This window comes from Saccopteryx leptura, chromosome 1 (genome assembly GCF_036850995.1).
Source record: "Saccopteryx leptura isolate mSacLep1 chromosome 1, mSacLep1_pri_phased_curated, whole genome shotgun sequence".
NCBI classification, from domain to species: Eukaryota; Metazoa; Chordata; class Mammalia; order Chiroptera; family Emballonuridae; genus Saccopteryx; species Saccopteryx leptura.
In genome coordinates, this window is record NC_089503.1 from 260,806,815 (window position 1) to 260,823,860 (window position 17,046).

Here is a 17,046-nt window from a genome sequence, read left to right on the forward strand (position 1 = left end):
TCATTAAAATTTTTTTTATTAAGCCCCTGCTGTACACTTTACACTCACTGGGACCTTAGAACAGCCTTAGTACAGAGGAGGAAATAGGGTCAGGGGTTTTGTCACTTTGTCACAAGCAGGATTAGAGCTCAAGCCATACTGGTTCCCAACACACTGATGTGTTTTCTTGAGATGGATGGGACAGTAAAGAGGGTTCCAGGAAGGTCCCCAGTGCTACTCCAGTCAAGACTGTGGAATTGTGATTTTCCATGGCTGGGTGGCTCTCAACACTGGGGAGTTTGGTAGGATCCCGACTTCTTGGCAAGAATCTCTCATTAAAACATTGAGCTCAGAGTGGATTTTGATGTTTAAGAACATTCCATCTCTCGTGGATTTCTAAGGAGGAAAATGGTGGAGGGGGGATTAGGGAAGGGAGAGAAGATCTTAGTGAAAATGGGGATGGGATCTCAGAAGAACAAGGGAGCCCAGTGCTTGCACAGCTCAAAGAGCCAAGGCCTGTTTACTCATCTCTACAGAGGTGATGAAAACACCTGGGTGTCACAGGGGTGTGTCATGCATAGCTGCTGTCTGGGATATAGTTATCATGCAAACAGAGGGTGCCCAGCAGCTCCAGAAGTCCAGCTCTGTCTGGGGAATGCTGCCTGAGGTTGAGCCCACCTAGTGAAGGGGCTGCCATCAAGCCCTATAGGGTGCAGTTCCTGCCCATGGTGAGAAGTTCCTGAGAGTTGGGGGGGGGGTCTGTTGTCATGGGGATGACTTTAACAGTCTGTGTGACAGCCTGGTGGGTGGGGCCCTGCTGAAAAGGAAAAGCCTAGGGAGACAGGTGTTCTGTTACCTCAGAAACCAGTTTGGTCTCCATGGCAATAGCTGAGGAAGTTGGAGGGTGGCTAGGAGCTAGGCTGGGCCTGGGGAAAGGGCAGCCTGTTTCCATGGTGAGACCTGGAGAACTGAATGTTGGTTTACTCTCTGGATAGTTGGCTGTTGGTCAGGGTGGGGACAAGGGAAGTGAAGTTGTAGGTCTCTGGGGTGGGTCTCTGGTGAGACAGGGAATGGTGTGGTATGTATGGTTCCAGCTAGAGGAGGGAGGCACTATCTCTGTAACTGATGAGGGAAGGGCTGTGTGACTCTAGGTGACAGGGAAAAGCTGGGCTTGGTCACCTTAGTGACAATGGGAAGTGAGATGGCTTGCTTCCATAGCTTGTAACATGGATCTTATGGGTCCCTGGGTCCTGGGAATTGTCTCTTTAACTACAGCCAGGAAAATAGTGGTCAGGTGGGAGTGGACTTGCTCTTCCAAAAAGATACCTGAGGGTGGGGTATGGTTGCCAGTCATGCGAGCCAGCTGGGGTGTGTCAATGTGTCTTAGCAGTGACAAAGGGTGATCTCTCCTAAATCTGGAGATATGGGGCTGTTCTCCACTGTGACCTGGGGACTTGGTCTGTTACCATGGAAATTTCAGGGGACTCCCGGTAAAGGAGGAAGAATGGGAGTACCCAATCTCCAATTACCACTGTGGAGAGGACAGGAGCCCACAGTTTCCATGTGACTATGGGGGCGCTGTCACCTGTCAAACTGCAGTTCCTAGTTTCTCTATAGGTGATGGGAGGATAGTTCAGTTGCCAAGTGACCATTAAGTCTTAAGTCTCCAGGGAGATGAAGAGGCCAGTCTCCAGGTAATCCCGGGGGTCCAGCCTCCAGGTGACCACAGGGGTGGTTCTGTCTGTGTCCAGGTGACCTTGGGGGATTCGTCTTCAGGAGACCTCAAGGTCTGCTGGCCTCCAGGGGTGCTCAGGGGATGTGCCCAGTCTCCTGGAGAAAGTCGGGAGAGAAGGGGAAATCCACTGTCCAAGAAACAGGGGCTTGATCAGTGTCCAGGGTGCTCCAGGAGACTTGTCTTCCGGGACTGGACAGTCTCTAGGGGTGTGGTCAATGTTCAAGGACTATAGGAGCCTAGTCAGCCTGCGGAGTGCCGCAGGGGGCGTGGTCCGTCTCCAGCGGATAGCAGGGCACTCCAACAGTCGTCAAGCCCCTCAGCCGTCTGCGCCCCGCGTTTAGACTCTCAGCGGGGTCCAGGCAGCGGGGTCGCGTGCGCCTCCGGCCCAGCCGCCGCCTCCGGCCCAGCCCCAGCCCCAGCCGCCGGGTGCAGGGTCAGGCGCTCCGGGCGCGCGGTAACAGTAGACGCCAAAGAGCCTGCGCGTGGCGTCTGGGAAGCCCAGGCTGCGCACGCCGGGCCGGTGGCCGCCGCAGCGCGCGCGCGGGTTTACGATGGGGTAGCGCGCGCTCCCGTCGGCCAGCCAGCCTGCGGTACAACGGTCCAGTAGTTGTAGCTTCCACGCGGCGAACAGCTGCCCCACCTTTGCCACGGCTGCGCCACGCGCCGCGCATACGCGCGCTGCTCCAGAGAAGGGCAGGGGCCTTAGCGTCTTCAGGAAGAACACGCGCCCTGCGGGAGATTGGGGAAGAGGTTAGGGCCGCTCCCAGGACTTAACCTCTGGATTCAGAATACCCCCCCCCCCCCCCCGCCTGCACCCAGGACCCCAGCCTCAAGATTAAAGAGCCTCCTTTCCCCTGCAGCCAGGGAACCCAGGCTCGGCCTGGCCAGTGTTGATTTGCGCGCCGTGATGGTCCTGGGCAAGGGAAACTCTTGGTCTGGCCCCCAGAGGGTAAGGGCTGGGAAGGAGAAACTGGGGGTGGGGTGGGTAAGTCAAGAGAGATTGAGATGGAGGGGGACCCGGAAGAGGCTTGTTGCGGGGCGGGGGCGCGTACTCCCAGGTGCGGGGCCTGCGTTCCCAGGTGCGAGGCCTACGCACCCGCGAGGTTGGATGTGAAGCAGAAGGCGTCGTAGCGTTCCTCCGCGTTATGGCGGTAGCCGTAGTTGCGCACGCCCCCGGAGGCACCTCCATCATCCCGGGTACTCCCGACCCCGTCCAGGCCTCCGCAGGGCTCCCGGGGCTGGTTCACAGGATACTGAACCGAGCCATCGCGCAGCCAGCCCGCGTTGCACCAGTCCAGGCCGTCACGCCAAGCCGCGTGCAGCTGCTCGGCCGAAGCCAGGATGCCGTCCTGCGCAGCGCATGCGCGATGCGCCTCCGTGAAGGTCATCTTGTAGCGGCCTCCACGGGGGTGGTAAGGGAAGACCACGCCTGCGAGGACACACGGGGGTCAGCTCAGACCCCCAGCCATCCACCCACCCACCTGACATCTGGAGTGCTCTGTGTCTCTTCAACTAGATCTTCCCTCACTCTGGTTGATCTCAGACACCATCATGCTTTTTTCCAGCTCACACAGCTTATGACTCCTTTTACCTTAAGCTTAGCTCCCTTGACCCTCCTCCTTTTTTTAAAAGATTTTATTTATTCATTTTAGAAAAGGGGGGAGAGAGGGAGGGGAGGAGCAGGAAGCATCAACTCCCATATGTATAGGGTTTCGAACTGGCGACCTCAGCTTTCCAGGTCGATGTTTTATCCACTGCGCCACCACAGGTCAGGCGACCCTTCTCCTTAATATAGTAATCGTTTCTACTCCCTTTCCACCGCTGGAGACTTTTATTCTTGTTCTTTCCACCTGCTCAACTCCTATTTATCCTTCAAAACCCAGCTCCCACAACCCTGCTCCATTCAGTCCTATATGCTTCTGCCATTCTCCAAACACTGAGACCTTCCCTATGGTCAAGCTCTGAGACCACAAAGCTGGAAATATCCATGTCCAGTCTGGTTTCCCACACTGGGAGCTCCTGAAAGATTGACTCTGGGAAAATCTCCCTTTGATTCCCCAGCATTGTCCAGGGAAGTACCTGTTGGTGTTCCTTCCACTGTCAGTTGTTATAACTCATCCCTCATCAGACTCACAGTCAACTCTGTTCACAAGTGTTCTCTGTGTCTGTGTTTGAAGGGCAGGGCATGGGGGGTGAGTTGAGTACTCTCAGCAGATGCAGGAAGGAGGCAAACAGGAGCCAGGGAAAAGACCTGGAACCTGAGAGACTGGGGTTCAAGTCCTGGCCCTGCTACTCACTAGCATGTGCCTTGGGCAAGGCTCTAACTTCTCTGAGCTAGTTGAATCACCCCCAGGGATTTTGGGGAAATTAAATAAGAGATTCCAGGCCCTGGCAGGTTGGCTTGGTGGTAGAGTGTATGCCTGGCATGTGGATATTCCAGGTTCGATCCCTAGTCAGGGCACACAGGAGAGGTGTCTGTTTGCTTTTCCACCCCCCGCCCCCTCACTTTTCTCTCTCTCTTTTCCCCTCCTGCTGCCATGGCTCAATTGGAATGAGTTGGACCTGGGTGCTGAGGATGGCTCCATAGCCTTGGCCTCAGACAGAGAAGAGCATGGTTGCTGAGCAAAGGAGCAACGTCCCAGATGGGCAGAGCATTACCCCCTAGTGGGCTTGCCAGGTGGATCATGGTGGGGCATATGTGAGTCTGTCTCTGCCTCCCCTCCTCTCACTGAATAAAAAAAAAGAGAGAGATTCCAGAGAGCCCTTTGACCAAGCACCTGGCACAAAGAAAATACCCAATAAAGGAGAATTGCTGCCATTATTGGGTTCATTGCTATTGTTGGTAAGTTCGGCAAGTGAAGACCCTAAAATCTTTCCAAGCATCTTCTAAATCAGTGGTCCCCAACCCCCGGGCCGTGGACCGGTACCAGTCTGTGGGCCATTTGGTACCGGTCTGCAGAGAAAGAATAAATAACTTACATTATTTCCGTTTTATTTATATTTAAGTCTGAATGATATTTTATTTTTTTTAAATGACCAGATTCCCTCTGTTACATCCATCTAAGACTCACTCTTGATGCTTGTCTCGGTCACGTGATACATTTATCCGTCCCACCCTAAAGGCCGGTTCATGAAAATATTTTCTGACATTAAACCAGTCCGTGGCCCAAAAAAGGTTGGGGACCACTGTTCTAAATGACTAAAGAAGGCAAACCAGGTGGAAGGAAATTCTAAAAGAAACCTCGCCTCCCAGCTCCATAGTCAGCGAATCAAATCATTCCATCTCTCAGCCACAGTGACTGGCTCACATGACTCAAAAGGTTGGCCCAATGAGGGACAATTCTGAGATTCTAGCTAGCACTCCTAGAAAATCGGTAAAGTGAGAGAGTGAAAATCTGATACAAGTTTGTTTGTTTTTTCTTTTTCTTTTTTTGTGACAGAGAGAGAGAGAGCGACAGGAAGGGAGATGAGAAGCATCAATTCTTCGTTGCAGCACCTTAGTTGTTCATTGATTGCTTTCTCATACGTGCCTTAACCATGGGCCTTCAGCAGACCGAGTGACCCCTTGCTCAAGCCAGCGATCTTGGGCTCAAGCTGGTGAGCCTTGCTTAAACCAGATGAGCCCGTGCTCAAGCTGGCGACCTTGGGGCCTAGAACCTGGGTCCTCCACATCCCAGTCCGACACTCTATCCACTGTGCCACTGCCTGGTCAGGCCAAAATTTTTTTTCTATTAGGGGAAACTTGTAAGAGGAAGCCCACTCAGGGAAGCAGAGCTGAGGGAGGGATTCCTGACATGATGTGAGTGCCTGGAGTTCACTTTTCCTGAATCCTACTCTAGGGTTTTTCAACATCCTCGTTATTGGCATTTTGGACTGGATCATTCTTTGCTGTGGAGGACTTTCCTGTGCTTTGTGGTCTATTTCACAGTATCCTTGGACTTTACTTACCAGATGCCATCAGCAACCTCCTTCTAGACATTGCAGTATCCCTGAATTAAACCTACCCTACCAAGCCTCGAAATTCCTTCAGGCCAATGATTTGATTTCTTTTCCTTTCAATGCCCTCCTTCAACCCTCCCTTAGAAATGCATCTCATCCTGCCCACAGGCTGGTCACCTTCTAAGTCCAGCTTGACCATGCCAGTGTCATCCTCTAGTTCATTGGTGACCTCGCACTCATAGCGCCCATAATCTTGCAGTGTGACATTTCGGAGAACCAAGGAGGCGTCCCCAGGACCATCGCCCTGCAGCTCGGCCCGCCCTCGGTAGCTGCCAAACGCCCGGTGCTGGCGGCCCAGCGCCACGAAGACATCAGTAAAGGCCAGCGGCTCCACCACCTTTGTCCACTTGAGACGGACGCCATCATGACTGTGGGCAGCTGCCTCATAGTAGTAACGGCAGGGCAAGACGATGGTGCCACCCCGGTGGCTGACCACCTGCCCTGGTGCTGTCTGCACCACCACGGAGCCCGACTCGCCCTCTGTGGGCAACCAAGGAAAATTAAGAAGAGGCACCAGGGGCAAGGTGGGGAACCTGGGGAAGGGGACCCTGGAAGGGGATGTGGTCATTAAACTTGGGTGGGTTAAATCAGATGGGTAAAGGTGCTCAGGGAGGGAACTGGGAGGGCGAGGAGATGCGGGGCCTGTGGCCATCAGGGACGCCCAATGCCCTCCCCTATCCCCCCTTCCATGCACCCCGGTACACTTATTCAGGGCTCACGGACTCACCAAGCACATGCACGACCTTCTTCCCGCCGCGCTGTGCCCCTGCAGGGGCCACCAGCAGCAAGACTCCCCAGGCTGCTGCCCAGAGTGCGCCGGGGCCAAGGGCCCACACCTGGGGGCACCGAGCGCTCAGTCCAACCTCGTGGCCTTTGCCTTTAGGAGGACTAGCCCGGTGGCCTTTCTTCTCTGCGGGGAAAACTTCTCACGTGCCCAGACCTCTTTCTCGGCTAGGGTCCCAGAGGACGCCCCCAAGAAGGCTGGCAAACCCTCCCCCACTTCTCATTCCCTCTCCTGAGACCTCACATCGTCGCCCTTGCTCAAAGCCCACGTCCCTGAACTCACCCTCCCTTAGTCTTGCCCGATCCCCTAACCCCTACTTAGGTGGCTTAGAGCCCTGCCCCCATGTCTCTCTGGCCCAGGGCGAGAAAGGCAGGAGGAGAACAGCTGGAGCAGTGGCAAGGTTATGTGTGCGCCAGGAGACTGCAGCAAACCGGGTCGGAGCAGGGTTTGCGGGTGGATGCGGAGGAGTTGTTGAGAGAGGGAGAGACACAAAGAAAGAACAAGAAAAGGGAAAGAGACACAGAGAAAAGCAGGGAGAGATGAAGACAGGAGAGCAAGGAAGGAGAAAGACAGAAGAGGAAGAAAAGACGGAGAGAAACAGAAATGCAGAGGGAGCAACGGAGACTGAAAAAGAAGAGAGGAGAGAGCAAGAGGGAGAGACAGAGACTCGGAGAGGGAGAGAAAAGAAACCAGGAAAAAAGAGGGAGAGAAAAATAGAGACTGAGAGGAATAGAGAAGGGGAAGCAGAGAATTCGAGAAGGAAGGTGAGGGACAGAAGGGATGGGAGCGATGGAGCGGGAGAGAGACTGGAGATAGAAAAAAGGAGGGACATAGAGACAGAGAGAATCCTAGAGAAGGACCTATCCGGACCCACGCTTCGGCCCCACTCACCATGCTGCCCGTATGGCCCCCGCCCAGCGGCCTCTGCACTCCAGGACTGCGCTCTTGGCACACTCAGGAAGGACTGGGCAGGTGTCAGCAGGCGGCGCAATCCCGGGGACTGCCTGCAAGGGGAGGAGGGAGGCGGACAAGGTGGCGGTGGTGTGTGTGTGTGGGGGGGTGTTAAAGGGAAAGCAGAGGTGCACACTCCGTGGAGAGGAAACCGGGAGAGGAAGGAAGGATCGCAGTGGATAGTGAGTGCAGAGCCAGGTCCCAGCCCGTGCTGCCCACAGAGGAACCTCTCTGGGCCTCAGTTTAGCTATCTTTTTTTTTTTTTTTTTAAATTACAAGTTTTTTTTTTTTTTAATTTTGTTTATTCATTTTTAGAGAGGAGAGAGAGAGGGAGAGAGAGGAGAGAGAGAAGGGGGAGGAGCTGGAAGCATCAACTCCCATATGTGCCTTGACCAGGCAAGCCCAGGGTTTTGAACCGGCGACCTCAGCATTTCCAGGTCGACGCTTTATCCACTGCGCCACCACAGGTCAGGCAGTTTAGCCATCTTTAAAACGGAGGAGGGAATCTTCCATCTTAGATGCCTGGCATGGGCAGGGGGCTGAATAACCTGGGAAGGGGCTTGGCCTGCAGGTCTGTTTTCCTGTTTGTCACTGGGTGACCATCCCATTGTCCTGGGCTCTGGCACTGAAAAGGTGCTCACTCTGTGTAGTGAGGCCCTCACAACAATCACCCACTCATGCAGCAACAGATCTAGATTCAACTATGCCTTCACCCATTGTGGGGCCTTGGAAGAGAGCTTGGTTTCTCTGAACCTGTTGCCTCTTCTGGGAAATGGAATACTGATTCTTTGGTGAAGATCCAATGCTAGGCATATAATAGGTGTCTAATAAGTGTTGGTAAGGGTGAGGAGCAGGGGAGTCTGATCAAGCCCCTGACCTGACTCTGGACCTGTCACCCGGGAACACAGCCCTTCAACCAGGTTCAATAATCAAACCAGGAAACAATGAGCTCTTCCCCCAACCCCTTGGCTGCCTCCTCAGGTTTCCCCAAAGTATGAGCCAACCAGACAGTAGAGTCAGGATTATGGGCTCTGTGGTTGAAGTTGCCAGGGCTCTTTCTAGTTTAGCTGCATCCAGGAAGTGTAAACTCAGACCAGGACCATCATCTCCTGCAGGCTCAGTTTCCCCATCTGGAATATGGGGTGGGATCTAGCATAGAGCATATGAGGTTAGCCCTTGGCATGGTAAACAGCAGGTGCTAAATAACAGTGCCACACTATTAATTATTATAATTTATTGGCAGAGATAGGACTTTGGACTCTTCTGATTGTGGCTTCAGGCAGGTTCTGATCCTCTCCATGCTTTCCCCTCTTCTGTTTTCCCCATCTGGAAAGTAGAGCTGTGCACATCCACCAGAGGCAGACTCCTGATACCTGGCACCTTCAACTCCCAACAGACACACTGGCAGTGATGGCGGGCCTTTGCGGGGTCTGAGAAGACAGTCTCCCACCCCTGCCCCCCTGAAACACTGAGGTAGCAACACTGTAGGCATCAAAAGGGATTTTAGTAAAAGGATCTCTGGAGATAATGGGGTAGATTCTACAAGGGAGTAGAAGAATCCATAGGAGTTGTGGAACAGTGACAGCTGAGCATGGCTGTGGCCCTCTCTTACCAAACACCTGGCCTTTGGGTCTCTTGTCCCACCAGGAAGCCTTGAAACCACCATAGCCAGGAACAAAGAAACCAGGGATGTACCTTCTGCCTCTAAAATACGCAATCCAGCTTTCTTAGGTCAGGGCTGGCTGGGTATGTTTAATGGAGTCCTGGGAAGTCAAGAGGCCCCCTCAGTGCTGCTTCTGGTGGGAGGCCGGGGAGCCAGGGGGAAGGCGCAGGAAGAAGGCCGGCCACAGCAGGCAACGGTACGCCAGCAGGTGGGGGCCCAACGCATACAGCAGGTTGCACATGAAGAAACAGGCCCAGGTGTCCTCCGGCACACGATAGGTGAAGGGTGTGCGCAGGTGCATGGAGGCACCCATGTGTGAGAATTGTGCCTGGTGGCCACACAAGGAGGATGGATGTCAGGGGCTGGGAGAAAACCAGTTCCAGCATCACCAACATCCTACCCTGGGGAGCCCAGAGGGTCCCTGTCTCCATCTCTCTGGCTCTGCTGACCTACATGTCTCCCTTTTCCAATCTGTCTGTCTTTCTCTAAATATCCCTGTCCCCACAGGTTCTGTCTGTCATTGTACATCTGTCTGTGAACCTCTCCTCAGCTGACTAACCAGAATCATGTTCACTCTGTCTGTTGGACCTTACACCCATATTTCTGACCTGCGTCCAGCTCTTCCCCGCTCCAGGCAGCTGCCCTTGATACAAATCCTATTGATAATAATCCATAGATGTCTTCCTGGTCCCTACTGCTCTGACCTGGGCCCAGACTTTACCATATCCCATCAGAAACCCCAAACAGACCCCAAGCTCTGACTGGGTCCTCTACTGTTCAAATACCTTTCATGGCTCTCCATCTCACCATCTAGCTGCCAATTTCTCTTGCCTCTGCCTTTTACCCTTGTTATGGCTCTACTAAATCATTGACTCCCTGTGTCTTTCCTTATGCTGTTCCCATTCCTGGAATGCCCTTCCCTGCCTGTCGAACTCATGCCTATATGTCTAAGCCCAGTTCCTGTGCTCTCTCTTCTAAGAAATCTGTCCCCTCTGGGATCCATCTCAGCCTCTGTCTTCTCTCTCTAGTTCTGACCCCATGAAGTTGGGGGTCTGTGTCTGGCCCTTTCTCCTCCAGGGTAGGGAATCCTGGGGTACTGTGCTGGGGCTGGGGCTTCTTAGAGGCCCAGCATCACCCTTCCCAGGAAGAGCACAAAAGTGGTTGATAGGTAAGCAAAAAGTTTCTTCCTTATGCATTTGCCTCCACCCCACATCACCCCACCTTACCTGGCCGATGGCTCCAGCAAACACCAAGGCCCAGTCAGGCAGCCAGGAACAGCCAGGGAAGATAAGGGCATAGGCAGCCAGGCCATAGAAGGGCAATGCATAGAACATGTAAACCAGCATCTAGGGGGCACACAGCCGGTGGGAGGAACAGTTTCCCAGAAGAGTCTCCTGAGACCCCTCAGGTAGGGGCCCCAGGAAGGATCTGGTCAGCCTCAAACCCCACCCAGGATGGAGGCTCTCTGTAGTCCTATCCTGTGCAACCTGCATCTCTATTTCCTTTGGGCATCCCCCTTGCTCCACCCCCACCCCCCACATACACAGAGCCCACCCACCTTATTCCTGGCCACAGTGATCAGCTACATGATGGGCATGTGATTCAAACTTGTCCAATCAGAGACTGCCTGAGACTTGTGCTTAAGCTCTGAGGAAATATGGGCTCACATGCCTCTGAGGTAGCTAAGTAGGAAGGAAGGAAGCCTGGAGCTGCCCAAGGCTCTCCTTGTCATCCTACAAAGGGACCATCTAGGAGTGGAGCCCATGCAAAGAAAGCAGAGCCCAGAGACAGAACTCCCCTTGAGCTCATAGATTCAGCCATACCTGAGACAATGTCTATACTTCTTTGGTAGTACAATAATTCCATTTGTGCTTTTGCCAATTTGATTGTGTTTCTGGCACCTGCTTCAAAGAGGCCCAGTGGACCCCTACACACTGTAGGATCATGTTCCTCTCATCCTACTCGCCCTCTCACCTGCACTTTTGGGTAGGCCACAGGGTCCCGCAGGTATGGTTCATACTGATAGATATAGACAAAGCAGGCATCTGTGGGGCAGTCAAGCACCACCTGGGGTCAAGAGACAAACCAACAAGCTGCTTTAAACATCCCTCCCTCAGGAAGCCTTCCCCATCTTCCCGGGCAGGGCCCATATGCCTCACTCTGGCCTCTCCCAGCCTTGGTTCTCTCCACAGATATTGGAGCTGGCGAGAAGGCTACAAAGAATGGGGCTATGTGATGATATACTCAGGTCAACTCAATGAAGAACTTCCTTAATGATCAGATGGGAGAGTAATGACACTTTTGCACTGAGTGAAGGAACATATGTGGGAAGGGAAGGTTGGGGAGGAAGGCTGAAGGCAGGAGAGGGGTAGGCTAGCCAGACTCACAAGGCCCCGGAAGAGGGTGAAGAACCCAGCAAGAATGAGGTATATGATGAGGGCCAGATCAACTGGGCGCTGCAGAAGGCCTTTTCTTTGCTCCTCCTGTACCTACCACATGCAAGAGAGACAATGTGAGAAGTTTGCTCTCCAACAGGCATTTCATAAAGGCTCATCCCTTCTTTCCTAATGACCAAGGAGATCCTTGCAAGGAGATAATGTTTTTGACCAGAAACAACTCACATGGGGGACACTGAGGTAAGTGAGCACAGGCCTGCCTGGGGGCAAGGTACTAACCACGTTGGAGGTGCAACAGGTTGGTGCCTGGGACTGTTTGAAGACTCTCAAGCCAGCCCAGCATGGGACCAGGACGTATAAGATGGTGAGGAAGAAGGCAGGCCTGATTTCTGAGCTGTATTTTCCTGTCATGGTAGGAGAAATGAGTGAAACTCAGTGAGGATCTCCCAGGCCTGGCTGGGCCCTTTAGCTGCACCATGCCAGATCCCCTGGATGGAGGTCATGATTCACACATGCCATACTTGCTTAAGCTTTTCTGCTTTTTAAATTTTTATTGTTTTTCTTTCTCTACTTGCTCAACCTTTAACACATCTGGTCCCCCAGTGCCCACAAAATGATGTCCATGTTGTTCAGATTGGCCTGCCTCAATTTACCCTCTGGACACCACTCCTACACTCTATCTGTTCTTGGCTCCCCTTAGAAACATCCCTCCAAGGGGAAATGGGGAGAGGCAGGCAGGCTACTGGCTTAGGTGGTACATGAATGAGCTTGTAGGGCCCTCAGCAGACCCTAGGGAAGAAATGGGAGGACCCTGTGGGAGCTTCCAGGTGTAGGGCAGTGACCCAGCCTGGGGAGGCAGGGTTTCTCAAAGCCAAGTCCTTACCAAGGATGTTTCCTGGGAGAAACACCAAGATGCTCATGACAAAGGACCCCAACCAGTACAGTCCAAGGGTCCGGTACCTCTTCCTGGGTGAGGGATGAAGGGATGGCCAGTAGATTACTCTCCCCAGTCTCAGAGCACTGGCCAGGGCTCGGGGTGCACCCTGGGATCTCCAGCCCTGGCTCCTTCCCAGTTTTTCCCAGGATAAAAGGGACAACAGGAAGTTGAATGAGGGAATGAATAGTCTGACCCTCTGTCCAAGGACAGAAGTGGCTGCCTAAGTGCAGGGTATACAAGAGAAAAGAGCCAGCCACCATTGTCACCTGTGACATTCCCAGAACTTTCTCCTGGCCACATCTGGCTGGATCCCTAGAGAAGCTTCCAGATTTTTCCTAAACACACTTCTAGCTCCACCCAGTCTGAGACCCCACCTAAAAACTTGACCTGATTCTCAGGGTCCAGACACCACCCTGCCCATCCCTCGCACCTTCTGCGGATGGCGCCAGTCATGGCCAGGTATAGGAGGCAGTGAACGATGCCGTCCCAATAGCAGATGAAGATTCCGTGAGCAGTGCGCAGGTATGGCTCACCCTGGGGGGGGGGGGGGCAGGTGCAGGGCTCAAACATGCAGCCAGGCAGGGAGCATACCACACCCTTGACCTCTACGTACCTCCTTGGTATAAAACTCCATGAAGCCCACCATGTAGCCATCTTCCTGGAGAGCAATAAGGAGGTCCACTACCGAGGTGAAGGCAAAGACTGCAAACACTGTGGGGAGAGTGTTCACAGCAGGCCTGGGTATGTGTGGGACCAGAGACTGCAGCAGGAACTCAGATCTATTCAATGTTTCTGTGCCTAACTGCTCCCAGTCCCCTCTCCACAGGTCATATGAACCCAGGCTGGGAGAAGCACTGTCTCTGCCTACAGGAGACTTCAGAGTGATAGGAAGACAATTCCCACTCAGGAGCTCCAAGTCTGAATGGGAAGGCCTCTGAGGTTCCCCAGAAATGGGAGTTCTCCAGTATCTTTGAGGGTCTCCAATCTAATTGAAACCCTTCAAGGGCCCCCAATCTGATGGAGGAGGCCCTTCAAGGGTACCCAGTGAGAAGCCATTGCTCACAGTTCTCTGCCCTAAGATCTTCCCACTGACTTACCAGCATAGAGTGGGTCATAGATCTCCTCACGGGACAAGCTATATATAGCCACTAAGAGCAGACCTAGGATCAGGACGCTCATCAGGGTCACGCCAAGGGGGCTGTGAAGAGGAAAACCAAGTCAGGGAAGCCAGACCCAGTGCTGAGACCCACTCTACCCTGGTGAGGGCAAGAACAGACTCTGGGAAGCTCCAGGTGGTGAGGCTAAAGTATCTGTCCATTCAGAAATGCCTTTCCCTTAAACTACCTTTTCTCATTACCAGGTTCTTGCCCTGATTGTTTGCTCCTTTTGGAAACTCCTTCCAGAAGTTTCTTTTCCACTTGGCAACTTCCCCTCATCCTTCATGGCCCATCTACATGGCTTCTCCTCCAGGAGGCCTTCTCTGACTGCTCAGAAAAGATCATTGCCCAACTTGGGTCAGGTATTGAGGGACATCAACCCCTTCTGACTGTAGAATTGATCCCATCACTTGCTGATATGTTTGACTCAGTTTGCTTAATCTGTTGTTCAACAACACTAAACCCCTCTGTGGCTAGACCCAGCACCCCCACCTGCCAGATGGTCTTTAGTGCTCAGCTCTGTACACCTCCCTGTGTGAAACTCCTGACTCCTCCTGGCTAAAGTCCACACTAACCCTATCCTGATCTGTCCCCATCAACCTGATAAGACAGGACATCATTTGCATAAACCATAGAAGCTAGGTCTCTGGGCAGCCCCCAACACTTGGCAAGGCCCAGAGAAGGCAGGAGATCTATCTAAGGTCACACATTATCCTCCCTTTCCCATGCTCTCCAGGTCTGTACCTTCTCTGGAACCTCTCTAACCACTAGGATCCCCATTCTTAGCCCTACCTGACCCACAATGTCAATCATAGTAGTCAGATGGGACCATACTAGAGTCTTCACACAATTCATAATCCTTAACTGTAACTATGGGATGAAATCTAGGATTGTGTTCATTACACAGTGAAGAAATGGGGATCCCAGAGGCAACCTGGAACACTTGAGGTCCAGGGACATGGAGCCATAAATTTGTACCCAAGAAGCCAACCCCACAATCAAGACTCCCTCTACCCCGAGTCTTGGGTTGAGCTGGGTTTAGGAGTGTGAGGGGTTTTGCCGATGCTCAGTACTCAGTGGCTGGATCATAGGGCTGGGATCTAAGGTTAGGAGACAGGGACAGGGGAGTTGGAGGCATGTACAGGGGAAACTGAGGTTAGGGACAGGGTGAGCCAGCACTGAGCAAAAGAAAGTCTCAGGCCTTAAACAGGAGATGGAGGGACTACCTGGTAGGGGTGGCAAAGCAGGTGTAGCAAAAGCCGGGTCACCAGGGCCTTATCTGGGGCAATACTTTGACCCGTGGTGACTTTGGAGCCTGTGCTGAGCACACCCTGGGAAGACCAAAGAAACCTCCCAAACCCTGCTCTGTCAAGGGTGAGGTGGGGTGGGGGGACTCTGCTTCTGAACCTCTCTTCTCCCCCCCAAACGTCCTAGGGGTGTCCCCACCCTCAGCACACAGCCTTGGGGCCAATTAGAAGAGAACTTCCGGTTGGGGGGTTCTGACCCAGCCCCCAAACCCCAGAGCAAAACAGCTGGGGTCGCAAAGCTCGTTGGGAGCCAAGCCCTACGGGAGCCAAGTCCCTTCCGCACCTCCAGCGCAGCCCGCAGTCCCATGCCTCCCCAGCTCCCCCTCCTCCCTACCCCCCTCCGCACGCACTGCGAGAGCACTGAGACATGGTTGAGTGCGAAGGATACAGGGAAGGCGCCAAGTGACAGAGCCGCGATCTTGCCCGCCAGTGGCGGGATGTCCATAGCAGCGGTGCCTGGACCCCGGCTCGGCCCCACGCGACCTCCAGGACTCTCACTCAGCTCCTCTGTAGCAGCGCGTCTGGGCAGGAGGTTGCCAGGGACCCGGCCCAGTCCCGCCCCGCCCCGCGCAAAGGTCACTCCCAGCTGTGCCCTGGTCTTGTCGCAGTGTCCTCGGCCCCGCCCCGCCCCGCACGCTCCAGTGGCTTCCAAGGCCTCTCCCCCTCGACAATTTGGCGGGATTCCTAGCAATCCTCAGTGGTCATCTCCACCGCTCAGCTTCAGTTTCCCTAACTATTAAAGGCTAGAATACAACACTCGTGTCCTGAAGATCCCGGGCCAGCAACTTCATTGAGGAAATTCATTCTCCTGACCTGTTTTGCCTTTCTGCTTTCTTCATCCTAAGGCACCATCATCCCAGTGTCGATTCCCCACCTCCCTCCCCTCAAGACAAGAGGGCATGGTCCCTGCGTGCTGAAGAAGGAACCAACCTAACCCCCTGGGTGCAGTTCCTTTCAATGCCCTTGGATTTCAATTTTCACTCGGGAGCCACAGACATTTCAACACATGTCCAAGTGTGAAGCTTTGACAGCTTGGGGGCCATCTCATGGGTTAGGGTCACATGAAGGGCTCTGTGATTCTGTGCTCTGAGATCCTACCATATATCCTGGACACCTTGTGGGTAGCTGAGCGGTAGAGGGAATACTACTTACATGTGCGGGGCCAGAGGGGGTCCAAGGAGCTGGCTGAGATTAGGTGGGGATGGAGCCAGTTTGGTGAGTTCCAGAAGTGTTACTGGCAAGTAGAAGAGCTCAGGCCTGGTGCTGGGAGGTGGGGAGCCACAGGAGGGTTCTGAACAGCTTGGAGGATGTGCTGGGTCTAGGAGCAGATATATAGGGGGTGATAGACTGGGAGGGGGCTGCAGGGTGGTGAAGTCTTTGTCACTCCCTCCAACCAGCCTCAGACTCACTCATGGGGTACTTATGATTGCTAGAAATGGTGAGCAGTGCCCACTGGATTCCTTCCCCCAGGGGTGGTGGTGGGGGCACACCTGGAGTTGGGGGAAGATTGAACCTAACCTTTCATGTAGCCCTTTGGCCTTGTGCTAGCTGGGTCCTACCTCTGCCTGAACCTGGGTGACATGCTCTTTTGGCCTTCCCCAGGTGCCCATTGCCCATGGGGTGAACTTCAGTTCCCTCTGGGCTGACCTGAAGCTCCAGCCTGTTTTCTTGACCTTCCCAACTCTGGCCTCTTTCCTGTTCATAAGATGGAGTGTTGTATTTCCTTATCCCTGAAAGCAGTCCCACTGTCTCTCCTTCAGGAAGCTCTCCATCACCTGCAAGGCCAGGGGTATTTAGTCCAGCTTGTGATTCGTCTCACATCCCGTGTCCAGGAGGCACCTGCACACACACACACAGCTTTGGAGGCCTCCTCTTCCATCTCTCCCCATGCATGCATGGGGGTCAAGTCCATGGGCCGAATCTGACCAGCCTCCTAGTCATCAAGAATTCAATGGAGCAGTGACCTTGACCTGCACTACAGTGGGGTGCTTGTGACCAAGGCCAGGGGTCCCAATTGCTGGAATCTTTGGCTGCTCACTACTCCTCTGTGCTCAGGACCCTGGCATGGACCACCTCTTTACCTGCCTGGGCACAGCACCCATGGAAAGGGGATGGTGACATGTTACCCAGCATATACT

General features: G+C 53.7%; 2 protein-coding genes across 2 annotated transcripts; both read right to left on the bottom strand.

Annotated features, from left to right (window-relative positions):
- Positions 1-7,470, bottom strand: HAPLN4 (hyaluronan and proteoglycan link protein 4). Its single transcript, XM_066350770.1, has 5 exons — positions 7,389-7,470; positions 6,441-6,549; positions 5,831-6,193; positions 2,811-3,143; positions 1-2,443 (listed from the first exon to the last, which is right to left on the bottom strand). Exons 1-5 carry the CDS (start codon positions 7,389-7,391, stop codon positions 2,052-2,054), a joined length of 1,200 nt encoding a protein of 399 aa, XP_066206867.1. The 5' UTR covers positions 7,392-7,470; the 3' UTR covers positions 1-2,051.
- A 1,463-nt stretch (positions 7,471-8,933) lies between these two features.
- TM6SF2 (transmembrane 6 superfamily member 2) lies at positions 8,934-15,477 on the bottom strand. The gene is made up of 10 exons (XM_066350786.1): positions 15,259-15,477; positions 13,542-13,642; positions 13,058-13,155; positions 12,875-12,978; positions 12,391-12,473; positions 11,787-11,911; positions 11,499-11,600; positions 11,086-11,178; positions 10,338-10,457; positions 8,934-9,439 (listed from the first exon to the last, which is right to left on the bottom strand). The coding sequence occupies exons 1-10, from the start codon at positions 15,351-15,353 to the stop codon at positions 9,233-9,235; spliced, it is 1,128 nt and encodes a 375-aa protein (XP_066206883.1). The 5' UTR covers positions 15,354-15,477; the 3' UTR covers positions 8,934-9,232.
- Between the last annotated feature and the right edge of the window lie 1,569 nt (positions 15,478-17,046).